Source organism: Akebia trifoliata, chromosome 5 (genome assembly GCF_017979445.1).
Source record: "Akebia trifoliata isolate Shusen 1 chromosome 5, ASM1797944v1, whole genome shotgun sequence".
NCBI lineage: Eukaryota > Viridiplantae > Streptophyta > Magnoliopsida > Ranunculales > Lardizabalaceae > Akebia > Akebia trifoliata.
In genome coordinates this window covers 8,321,570-8,334,350 of record NC_141379.1, presented here as the reverse complement: position 1 = coordinate 8,334,350, position 12,781 = coordinate 8,321,570, and the positions used below count along the sequence as shown (strand labels likewise).

General features: G+C 32.6%; 1 protein-coding gene across 7 annotated transcripts in view; it reads left to right on the top strand.

Annotated features, from left to right (window-relative positions):
- The first annotated feature begins 8,417 nt into the window (after positions 1 to 8,417).
- LOC147401384 (agamous-like MADS-box protein AP1) overlaps positions 8,418 to 12,781 on the top strand; it is a 45,893-nt gene continuing 41,529 nt past the window's right edge. For 2 of the 7 annotated variants that reach the window (XM_086442677.1, XM_086442676.1), the window contains exons 1-2: positions 9,533 to 10,395; positions 10,537 to 10,619. Coding sequence is in view for 3 of the 7 variants with exons in the window: in XM_086442670.1 (XP_086298796.1) it covers positions 8,481 to 8,665 (185 nt within the window). In the remaining 4 variants the exon portion in view is untranslated. Of the gene's footprint in view, positions 8,666 to 9,532; positions 10,620 to 12,781 lie in introns of those variants that run through there. The other 5 variants (XM_086442675.1, XM_086442673.1, XM_086442670.1 and 2 more) reach the window with 4 other exon arrangements.

Here is a 12,781-nt window from a genome sequence, read left to right as displayed (position 1 = left end):
AAATCAAGAAGAATTCATTAAGAATAAGCTCTCATAATGGATGCACATGCAACTTGCGTATATGTCTATCTCAAATTAGCATATGTTACTCTATCTAGGTCATTAACACAAAATAACTCTGTCGATATTATTAAGGTTCACCGAATCAATTCAATCAATGGCCAGTTAATTAAATCGCATTAAACATAGGATAGAATAAACAATCACATGTGGAATCAGAGAAGAAAGAAATAAAACTAATCAAATATCATGAATGGGTTCCATTATAACCCTAGAATAGAAATTAGTTCATCCTTGAAAAAAAAACAAAATCACAAAAGTATTCAGCCATTCTTAGAGATTACAAATATCAAGAGAAGAGATAAAGTTTAGAAAGATAAAATTTAAAAGTCGAATCTCCAGCTCTCGTCCTCTTTTTCGATCTTGTGCCTCCAAGAAAAATCCCAAAACTTATCTGCCCAAATAAGGGTTAAACTTTCCTATTTATAGATATGGAGTCATTAGGGTTTAAGAGTCCCAAAATCCGTCTCTAATTCGGTCACCACAAATTAACGTGTAAAGCTGAAAACGTAAGCAAGCCATGGCCTCCTAATATATCATGCCGCGGCTTGTATTTCTATATTTCTGTTATGCCATTCTTGAATTCCTGTCGTGGCCTCGTTTTCTATCAAGCTGCGGCTTGAAGACTTTTTAGCTTGTATGCTTAGCTTCCTTTTTCCGAGAGTGAACCAATTTGGAGTCAGAATTTCTCCTATACGTATGCACCTATCCCAATGTTCCATATTGTTCCTAATCTGTAAAATAAGCATAAAAATCAAATAAAAACATATAAACACATAAAAAGTATAAAATTAACTAAACTTAAATAAAAACAACTAAAAGACTCTAAAATTAACAAAATATTATATTTAAAAGTGGTTAATTCGTAGGTATAAAACCTACTCATCATATGTCAACTGTCAACCATCAACTGTACAACTTGAAAAGTAATCTTATGACTGAATTACATATATAAAGGGGGTGATCGAAGTTTAAAATCATTCATTCATATCAATAAAGCAATGACTAGTATGGACACTATCAATAGTCTATACTTCAAAGATTTGTGATTATTTATGACTACATTAAGAATTTGATCACCCTTTTTAGGGATGAATGATGTCCAATTTCAGTAAAACTTGGACATTTGAATGCTTCCATGGCATTAAATTTTGATTTTTGTGTCTATTTCAATTAGTCTAAAAATGAAAATATTTTGATCAATGTGAAATGAATACAATTTTGAAAATGATGGAAATGAAAATAATATTTAAGAAATTTTCATTGATCTTGTAGGAAATAATAAGTAGGCATTAAAGCACACATATTAAGTCGTCAAAATAAGATAAAAGGCCATATGGAGTGTGAAATTGAAGATCAAAAAATTCTATAAATACGCACAAGTACTTTTCCTGGATAATGAAGGATGGAGCCAGGAGTCGTACAAGAGTTGCCAAATAATTAAGCTATTTTACAACAATTGGACTAAACATGAAGAATCGTTATGGATGCAAAAATCTAGAGTTCAATGACTCAGAAAATGGAAACAAAAATACTTGATTTTTCCCAATGTCAACTAAGGTGAGATCGAATCGCATTGCTATCGAGAAAATTATAAGAGGTGATGATACGGTGCTTGAAGATCCCAAAGAGATTGGTGAGGAAGTTATTCTAACATTTAGAGATTTAATGTCCTTGCCAAGCCTCTTGCCCTGAGTTATTACAAGGTATTTCTTCTATTGTCAACTGGGATCAAAATCTAAATTTGGTCCTCTATTTAAAGCATGGATCTTCATGGTATAGTAGGCCCAAATGGATTTTCTAGGATTTTCTACATCAAGGCATGGGAGATCATCAAATAAAGCCTTAAAGTTGCAATTATTAGTTTTTCCACAGAAACTTTCATCCCCAGATCGGTTAATGCAACAGCCATAGCTCTAATTCCTAAAGTTAAGGTACTCATTACTTTTTTCTGATTTTAAACCTATTAGCCTTTGCAATTTTTTATATAAGATCATTTCTAATATCTTAGGGCCTGTGTGGAATAAAGGAGTCAAAAGTACTTAGAACATAAATATTCCAACAAGTACTTTTTAAAGTATATGGATAACTGTTGTGTGTTTGGATATAGGTTCTGAAAAGTACTGTTAGAAGTACTTTTTATAGAGTTTTGTGTTTAGAAACTATTCTGGATTCTATTAAAATGATCAAAATGCCCTTATAAATATCAGTTATTATTTTTAACATTATAACTCAATAAATTATATTCCAAAAGAAATAAAAGTAGTTACTGTTTTTATCCATAAGAACTTATATAAACACCCAACAATTATATAAAAAAAAGGGGGAAGATATTGTGAGAAAATATATACAACCACTATAAATATGAAGAAGTGTTTACCACATCAATAGATAGTAAATTTACATGTAATTGTTCACATCAATCTTACAAAAAAGAACTTTCAACCATGGTTGAAACCGTCATGGATAAATCATTGAGTGAACAATTGGGAGAGCTAGAAATCCAAATCCAAATGCTACACTAAAAGGCTACCACCACATCAATGGATAGTAATATAATATTATTCAATTGCATTTTTAAGGATATGCTTGTAATTTTTAAAATTTATGAGGGGCATACTTGTCCCAAATATTATATCAAAAGGCTACCACGATATCAATGGATAGTAATATAATATTATTTTAATTGTATTTTTGAGGGTGTGCTTGTAATTTTTAAAATTTATGAAGGGCATACTTGTCCCAAATGCTACACCAAAAAGCTATCACCACATCAATGGATTGTAATATAATATTATTCCAATTGCCTTTTTAAGAATAGGCTTGTAATTTTCAAAATTTATGAGGGGCATACTTGTCCCAATCCTGTCATTTTGATGGTGTTTTGTGGCTATACGCAAGAGTAATTTAGATAAGTAGCACCATCGATATTTCGTGAAAAAACACGAAAACGACTCTAAAGTAAAATAGTTCGTTATAGGAGTTATTTATCCTAACATCGTTAAAGTGATTTTGAGTCCTTGTAAGAGTTAGAAACACTTAGAAAAGTCAATCCACACAAGCCCTTAGCTTCCAGACGTAATTTTTTCAAGTGGTCAACAACTTGAATATAATGGGTTTCTAGGGTAAACACCTCTTCTTGAGAGTCTATTTCTTTCAACCTTTAAATCTTAAGTACCAAATAGGATTTTTAGGGATGTAGAATGATTGATTATTTGATCGAAAAAATCCAGGGTGAATTACTATTTCATGAGCTGAAAATGAGTTATGTATGATTTTGGTTACTTTTCATTTTAATTACCAAAACGTGAATAATTACGTTTTCCTTATATGAATTTTTTTTTAGAATGAAGTGACTATTTCACAAGGTTTAAAGTGACAATTTTGCAAGTTTAAAGGGAAATTGTCACTTCAAACTTGCAAAATAGTTGCTTTAAAAACCTCCAAATTCGTCATCATTCGTGTTTTGGTAATTAATATGAATAGTAAGCCAAATCATAAATTCGTCAAAAGTTGATCACTTTTTTGTAAAATATCTCAAAAATCAAAGTTTTTTTTTGCAAGACATAGAATATGATACGGATTGAAGATCAGAAAGTATAGGTTAAAAGTAGATTACCTTAGAAGTTAACAACTTGAAGATATCAAATTTCTTAGAGAAAAGCAATGACTTTAGCCTAGAGGTTGAAGACAAGGGCATGTAAATCATTTATCACCAATCTCGTAGACAAAACCTAGAGGAAGAAAGGCATGAAATAAATTGAAAATAGTTAAATACATAATTAAATTGAACAACCATTTCGCATGGAATGTTGTATATAATGAAAATTGGTTCAAGGTAGAGGTGGACTCAGAAAAGTTCACTTGTGGACGTCGAACTAAATGTACAAAAATAATATTAGAAAAATTATAAATAATGACCTATATATTTCTTTATAATAGAAGTCATGTTACATATTCTTACCGTATAAGAAGAATTAAGGTTAGATTATACAGTACTCAAACATATTTTATAACCCATGGGGATGTAGAGGACACAATTTTATGAACTTTAAATATTTTTTTGAAGATAAACTAATTTTTTATCGTTAAATTTTAACTTTAGTTTGGATGTTCAATAGCCATGCAATTACAAGACCTTAGATTAAACCCTCCAAAAAATTATTTTTTTGAATTTATTCTTTGGATATGAGTTTTTCCATGAATTATAAAATCTAGAGGGTTGTGGTGTTGGATTGCCAATGTTGTAATCTTAGATTTGAAATCTTACGGAAGAAAGTGTTTTTCTAAATGTATCTTTACAAAGGAGGTAAAATAGAAATGATTCCACACTTTGAATCTCACAAAGACTACTTTCACATTTAAATTTAATAAAATCAGAGTGATTTTGATAAATTAAAAAATGAAATCACACGTCCAATCATGTTGGTTCGTTTTCAAAATTACTAACTAAACTTTTTACTATGTAATCTTAAAAATACCCTTTAGATTAATATTTTAAATTACAACTAAGTCCTTGCATATCCACCTTTGAGTGTATATATATAATAATGATTTTAAAAATCAAACTTGGGCTCCTAGATATCCGAGCCTAATTCCATCTTAGACAAATTCCAGAGTGGACAGGGTACTATTATTTGATGAAATGGTCGGGGAGAGTCGCCATGTAGTTCCGCCCATGGTTCAAGGCAGAGGAACTCACAAAACAATTGAAGTTAGAAAGTTCAATTTGAGATGCCAACTATGTTGAACTTATTATGATACAGTTCCTCACTCCTAATATATTGTATTACATTACAAATATAAAAATTTATATTATTTATTATTTAATTGTTCTTTACATTTTCTTTAATTTCTTAGGCTAATAATGGATCATATGCTTCAGTAAATAATTTAAATATATTTATTTGATTTGTTTTTTTTTTGTAATTTAAATATCATTAGGCTGCACCAAAATCCCGACCCAACAAGCTTTTCCATAAACCCATCTAGGCTTAGACCAATAGATTACCACGTATTAAACTTCCATGCGATATCTTGTCAAAACTTATTTAGGAAAGTGAAGAGTACAAATGATTACTATTTTAGTCCCGAGGTTAGAAAAAAAAATTATCCTAATTTATAATGTTTAATTTAACTTATACATTTTTGTTATTTAATCTTGTTGATTGTTTGATTTCAACCCACGTGACGTTGCTTAGTAATAAATTCAATTGATTTTAATTTTTTGATTGTTCTTATTCTAGGTTAAATTGTATTGGAATTTGTTCTTATTCTCAATCATTAGCCTAATTTTATTAATTTAGGTTTTCCCCGATCTAATAACAATTTCTTCTTTTGTTCAAAATTAAATAGATCAAAACTTGTGTTAGTTCAATTAGGTCCAAGAAAATTTATCAACTTGGATCTTTGGTTGATAGTTGGGATTTACTAGCAATTAATATAGAAAAGGGATGGAATCCAGTGACTCATATAGAATATGAAATCCTAACCATTAAAATGATGAGCCATGTATCTCGAGGACATGAAATATCTCTGAGATAAATACCAATCTTTTCTAGTGTCACGGATTTCCATATCGTGTTACGTTGAAACTTATGTTCTATTAAGTTCATCAGCTCAACAAGGCAAACCTGATCAAATAAACTCTCTCTTCTTTGTTTTTATGTGTTTTAAAACTTTATCTTAAAAAGGGTCTCAGAATCCCCTAATTTTTTAGATCCTTATTATAGAGGGTAATATTGTTATGTTATCCAGACCATATACTTGTCCTAGCCGGGTAAGTGGTACTTGGAGCAAGTTAGTAAATCCAATATTGCCCAGCAGTGGGGTAGACTAAGTTAGTAGCGCCTAGTTTAACCAATAAGGCAGGACAACATAAGAACATACCTGACCTACATAGTAGGGCAGGCCTAATCCAAATATTTGCATAATCTTAAAGTACGTATGTCAAGTCTGGAGATCTCAGAAGAGTTCTCCAAAGAATCTTAAACTCAATCTTAAACTCAATCTTAGAGATTCAAATTTTGTGTACAATCCTTATAATCATGGGATTCACTGTAATCGAATTTCGATTAACAGAGAAATCCTGATTTGAAGGAAGAACCCATAAATAGAGGAAGTAATGGAGGAAAGAAGATTTTTGGGCTGTGAGAAAAAGAAGGGGAATAAAATTATTTTTCTCTGTAACTTTAATTTAAGTGTTGGAGAATTATTGACAGGTACTACACCGGTGCTTACAGAAAGAACTTATGAGCTACTTTAGTTCAGTAGAGCAGAGTCGATCAAGGTAACATTTGATTCCACCTTTACACTTACCAGTCATCTTCAAACATCCAATCAAATGACACATCTCCAGCTATTTTTACCCCAAGTAATGTAATTAGAGAAGGATGCTTAGTAGATCTACTTGTCTTTTATTGTACATTAGGGTTCTTTATCTCCATTCATTCATTAGCTACAACTTCTACCCTAAACAAAATCACTAGAAATTACAAGAATTACAAGAAATCCACTTTATTTGCTGAGCCTCTTTTCTTATTTTTTTCCTTTGGCCACATCATCCAATACCCTCAAGGAGAGCATCTTTAACATTTTTCTTTTTTGCTTCTACTTCTAATTATCCCTATATCGTCCAAGATGATTCATAAGTTTAGTTTGTCACCATTGAAACTCTATCAATGTAACCCTTTTCAGCAACTGCATTGTTGTCTCCAGTGGATCGACACACTAGAAAATTCAAGTATAACATCGATAAATTTCTCTTTCTCTCTCTCTATTATCCTTCTCCTCCTCCTCATTCGAGTCATCAGAATCGTTAGAGGATAAGACGAGTGTCCAACCAATTTTTCGAGTTTTAAAGGTGCCTCTCTTAAAATTTTATGGTGTGACAATAAAATTTCCAAAAATAAATGCCATTCCTTTTTTTTTTTTGGGTGGTTAAGTTGGACAACTAAAATATCTAGCTCAAAATTCGTTAGGTTTCATTCTCCAAAAACTTAATTCATGAATCTATACTTTACTCTTTTATGAAATGACGGAAATTACAAAGTTGATGCTAGAAATGTTTAATCATAATGAAATCATAATTAATTATTACATCAAGGCCTACTAAAAATTTGGAGTCAAACTCAATGAAATTATAACCAATACTCCTATCAAGAATGATGATCTTTTGCATCCACTTCCAACCTTGAATAAGACTTCAAGGGCATGTTTAGATCATCTTCAAGAATTTTCTCTTATGAAGAGTTAAAATTGAACTACTAATAAAATGAGTAAGAAAAGATTCCAATCATTTGGGAATCATACTGAAAAAAATATAGTAAAAAAATTATTGGATTACATTGATGTCTGATAATCACCTTCTCAAATAATACTCAAACTACCCTTACAAGCAAATTAGAAGACAAAGGTTTTAAGTTTTAAGAGATTGGCAAGAATTTTATTTGATCATGTATCTTGCAACCATGCAAGATAATCTAATTTAATATTAGGGTGGGACTCGATAACACCCCCAACTTACCAATAAAAAAAAGTTTTACCAGATTGAAAAAACAAAAAATACTAACCTCAAACTGACTTTTAGGTTCATCAAACATCATATAATTTCCCTCAATCTTAAACGTATATTGGTGTTGGTGTTGGTGTTGTACAAATATTTGGGCTAAAAATTAGCCATAACAAATTGACCAACTATGAGTATTTTAAAAGAAAAGAAGAAAAAATCGTATGAAACCAAATTAATAAAACAATGCGACCGAAAGAGGTCAGAAACGGTACAAATGTTCACACATCTTCGCTGGACGCAAATGTACGATTTTTTCAATTATCTGTCGCTAATTAAAGAGTTCGACTTTCAAAATTTTGGGGGAACCCACCCTCCTCCTCGTTATAAGAAACATAATATTTTATATTAATTTCACGCCCCTACATTTTTGTAAATTTTTAAAATAATTAATTTGGCAATTCCACGTGTAATGCAAAGGAGAGGGTTTTATCAAAATTTTGAAGTGAGATTGATGCTTCAAAGTTTTTTCTCTAATCAACAACTGTGCAGCTAATACACCACTCATTAGTCATAACTCACAACACCTTTAACCAAAGCACCTTTGTTTTATGATAAAACCACTGTTTATCAACAGAAACCACTTTTCTTCTTTCGAAGCAGTTTTGGTTCCCTCGTATATAAACAAATCCCTCATATAGAATAACCTTTCGAGAGAATTTGACAAACAAAAAAAAAAAAACCTGAATTAAAGAATCACAGTTGATGCTTTCTTCTTCTTCGGTTTCAAAAAAACTAGTTTTAGCCTCTCAGGGTTTGAATTTTATTTTATTTTTTTTAAATTAATTAATTTCATTTGGATTTTGTTTGTGTGTGTGTGTGTGTGTGTGTTGGGGGGGTGGGTAGAGAGAGAATGGGGAGAGGTAGGGTTCAATTGAAGCGGATCGAAAACAAGATCAATCGACAAGTGACGTTCTCGAAAAGGAGATCAGGATTGCTGAAGAAAGCTTATGAGATCTCAGTTCTCTGCGATGTTGAGGTTGCTTGTGTCGTCTTCTCCGATAAAGGGAGATTGTATGAGTTCTCTACTGAATCCAGGTTCAATCTTCTTCAAATTCATCAATTTTCATCTTTATTTATTGTCTCTCGTAATCAAATCCGTCAAGATCTCTTATAAATTATCAATTTCTTTCGGGTTTTTTTTTAATAAAAGTTACTAGTAGATCTTATCATGTAACAAAATTTAATTTTTATTTATTTATTTATAATTATAGTAAAATTGTACGACTTCTCAACTGATTCAAGGTTCAATCTTTTCCAAATTCTTCCGAATTTTCATCTTTATTTGTCTCTCGTAATCAAATTTGTTTAGATCTACTTGAAAATCATCATTTTCTTTTTATTAATAATTATTAATTTTGATTGTTTCATAGATCTTATCATGTAAAAAATAATAATTTTTCCTAGTTATAGTAAATTTTTTAGAGATCAATGGTTAAAAAAGGTTTAATTTCTAAATTTTTATTTGGTCAAATCATAAATGAACGTTTAATGGATTACTCTATTTAGGAATTTCATGCAAAAAAAAAAAAAAAAAAAAATTTTTGACTTTTTTTCTCAATTTTATTATTATTATTTAGTTCACCGATTTTGACTAATAATCCTAAAAACTTGGGGTCCGCACATCTCAGTTCCCGCTTGGTTATTGTATTTTTTCGATTTCTCTCCTGTTTGTTAGTGAGTTTGTGCAACTCTATCGTGATTCGTGGAGACAGATTAAATCTCTCACAACTGTCATTTGCGAGGATACACATGTTAAGCTTGGAGGACAACATGCGTACGTTAGAGTAGAGTCTCCCTTTTATCACACACAGACGCTCGTCTCAGACATTGAATCATAAACGTACCGTCATTTCCAAGGATGCGTAGGTTAACATGGAGGACGACATGCGTAAGTTAGAGTAGAATCTCTTCTCGTACCCTCAATGATCAAATCGATTTATGCTCATTTTCCAGGAGGCGTAGGTTAAGATTCGAGGACGACATGCTTACGTTAGTATAGACTCTCTCTCATTCTATATATCCGAGTAACTCTCCAGTGACAAACATTAAAACATATGTGTAATTAATGAGGATCCTTCATAGATTTCTACGTACTAAACATCTGTGAGAAGTCTAGTCAAAGCTTATATAGGAAAGTGAAGAATACAAATGATTACTATTTTAGTCCTTAGGTTAAAAACACTGACCCTAATTTATACTCTTTAGAGAATGAATCAATAGTTTAGACCAGCTCAGTTTTCGTGTTTTTCACGTGCCAACTGATCCCAAGAAATTATAAAATAAATAATTAAAGTTGGTTCTACTAAATATCTTTTGTATTATATTGGACTCCCACATCGTGTTGTATCTTAATATGCACATGTTGCATTGAAACTTACGCTCAATCAAGTTCATCAGCTCAACATAGCAAAAAAAAACCTGATCAAATAATCTCTCTTATTTTTTTATTTTATGTTTTAAATTTAAACTTCAACTAAAAAAGGGTCTCTCAAAAGTCCCTAATTTTTCAGATCCTCACCAATCATCTTCAAACCACTAATCACGTCTCGAGCGTAGTTTTCACCCCCCTCCCCAAGTATAATGTAAGTAGAGAAGAATGATCAACCTATCTTTTACTTTACATTGGGGATCTTTATCCCCATTCATTCATCAGTTGCAACTCCTGCCCCAGAAATTACAAGAATGATAGGAGATCCACTTTATGTGCTGAGCCTCTCTTCTTATTTTACCTTTGGCAACATCATCTGATACTCTCAACTCTCAAGGCAAGCATCTTTAACTTTTGTTTTTTGTTTTTTGGTTCCACTTCTAAATATCCCTTTATCATATTCACACCATCGTCCAAGAAGATTCATAAGTTCACTTTGTCACCATTGACACTATCTATTGTCACATTGATAAAGCAGAACTAGAATGGAAGCTAGGAATTTGGTCTCGTGGCTGAGAAAAAGATCAATAAAAGAGAAGCAGGCAAGAAGAAGGCACATAGGTAATGGGTTTGATTCCATGCATCTTATTTACCCCAATCAGTAAGTAATTTGGCTCAGCAAAATTATTTTTTGTGGGTTTTAAGTTGTTCCAAGTTCTATATCCCTCTCTCAAGAGCCAATTTCTTAGAAAAAATCCCAGAGAGATGGAACTAATTAATACAAAAATGAGAGGAAAGTATCCTTCAATTTAATTATGCTTCTATAACTGAGAAAAAACCCAAGCTCAAGTTGAGCCTTGTTTAGAGCTCAATAGGCCATGATCAAAGAGAGTGTCCTTGATAGTTACTGGTCTATTAGAATACAGTTGATCATTTGTTCATCTTTAGATTAACATCTGTCAGATTTCAACTTATCCTAAATACATCATGGCCTAATAGGGGTCCAACTAATTTGAGGTTCTTCCACTCGTCTAGACGTATTGTCTATCACTTATGTTAGGCAAGCATTCACTTTGCTACTCATCTTATAAATTTTTTGGCAAAAGTGATTGATTTAACCCTAGGGAGTGGCTGAGTGATAAAACTAGTAACAATTGCTCCTTTTGGTTGTGTATTCGAAAGTGGGTGGCCTCATGATTTACTCTGTAACATGTTGGGAAACTTCCATGGGTCGGGGCATGAAACTGATTGGATTAGTCCACATCCCTTGTGGGATACGCCGCATTTAAAAAAAAAATGATTGATTTATGTCGTCTTCCACACCCATAGATGGGGATGGGAAAATTAGACGCAAGATATCATACAAAGAGATTAGAAGAGAGTGGAAAGAAAGATCAAAACTCTACTTTTTTTTTGATAACCATCAAAGCTTTACTCAAAAGAGTAAATTGATTTGGGATCTGGTGCTTGGGAAGGTGACTTAGGAGGTTGGGTTCTTGGCATGCTCGCTATCTATCAAAGGGAGGAAATGTACGTTAATTAAGAGGTTGTTGTATGGTTCTTCCTATCCTTATTTTTCAATTCCTAGGAGTGTCGAATTGTGGTTGGATAAGCTCTTTAGGGAGTATGCAGCATGATAAGGATGGGAAAAATAAACTTCATTTGGTCAATTAGAAGAGAGTGTGCATGTTTTGGATTTAGGAAATTGGTATTGTGAATGGGGCCTTGTTGGGTAAGTGGATGTTGAGGTTTGGGGTGGAAAGAGAAGGGTTGTGGTGTAAGGTGGTAGCAGCCAAGTTTGGAGAGGATGCATTTGGGTGGGAAGGTGGAGAGGCCAAGAACCCCTATGGATGTGGAGTTTGGAAATGTATTCTTAAAGTTCTTTTGCATTTAAGGAAGTGAGTAACCTTCAAGATAGGGAGGGGAGAGGAGATAAAGTCAGATTTTGGGAGGACACTGGTGCATGGATTTCCCTTTGAAAGATAAGTTCCCAACTCTATTTGCAATTTCAAGAAAGAGGCATTTCTTGATTTCTTGTTGTATTCGAGATCAAGGGGTTCTAGGTTGGGATCTTGGCTCTAGGTGGCGCTCAGCGAGTTATTGGAGTGCATTGATAGCATTCCCCGTGTTGTGGATAGTGAGGATGGGAGAGTCTAGGCTATTAATAACAAAAGTTTATTTTCTGTCAGCATATTCTTTGTAGACCTGCGTGGTTGGAGATACTTCCATCCCCCATGTGGCTGTGTGGGGTCTTAGGGTGTTGTCCAAGTTAGTTTTCTTTATTTGGGTAACAGTTCTGGGGTGGATTCTTACCTTAGACTAACTGAGATAAAAAGACTTTTACGGTCCAATTTTTGTAGCATGTTTAAGACAAAAGAAGACTATCAACCATGTAATCATCCACTATGATGTGGCATTTCATGGCTTTGTTTGGTGTGGAATGTTGTTTGTCCTTTTCAGTTAAATCTGTGTTTGAGGAATGATTATAGTTGGGGTCGACCTTTCAAAGATGCAAGAAGTTGATTTGGAGTTTAACCCCGTTTCCCATTGCTTGGGTTATTTGTAAATATTAAAGAGAGGAACTCAAGGACCTTTGAAGGAAACGAACAATCGATGCATGGGATCATAATGTTGGTCTTAGGTTTGTTAATTTTTTGGTGTAAGATTTTCAAACAATTCTTCTTGGAGGATATCCTAGTCCAATGGGATAGGGTGTATGGTATCTCTCTAGGGTGTAACATGTTTTGTTTGATATTGTCTATGTACTGGCTTTGTTCTTTTGC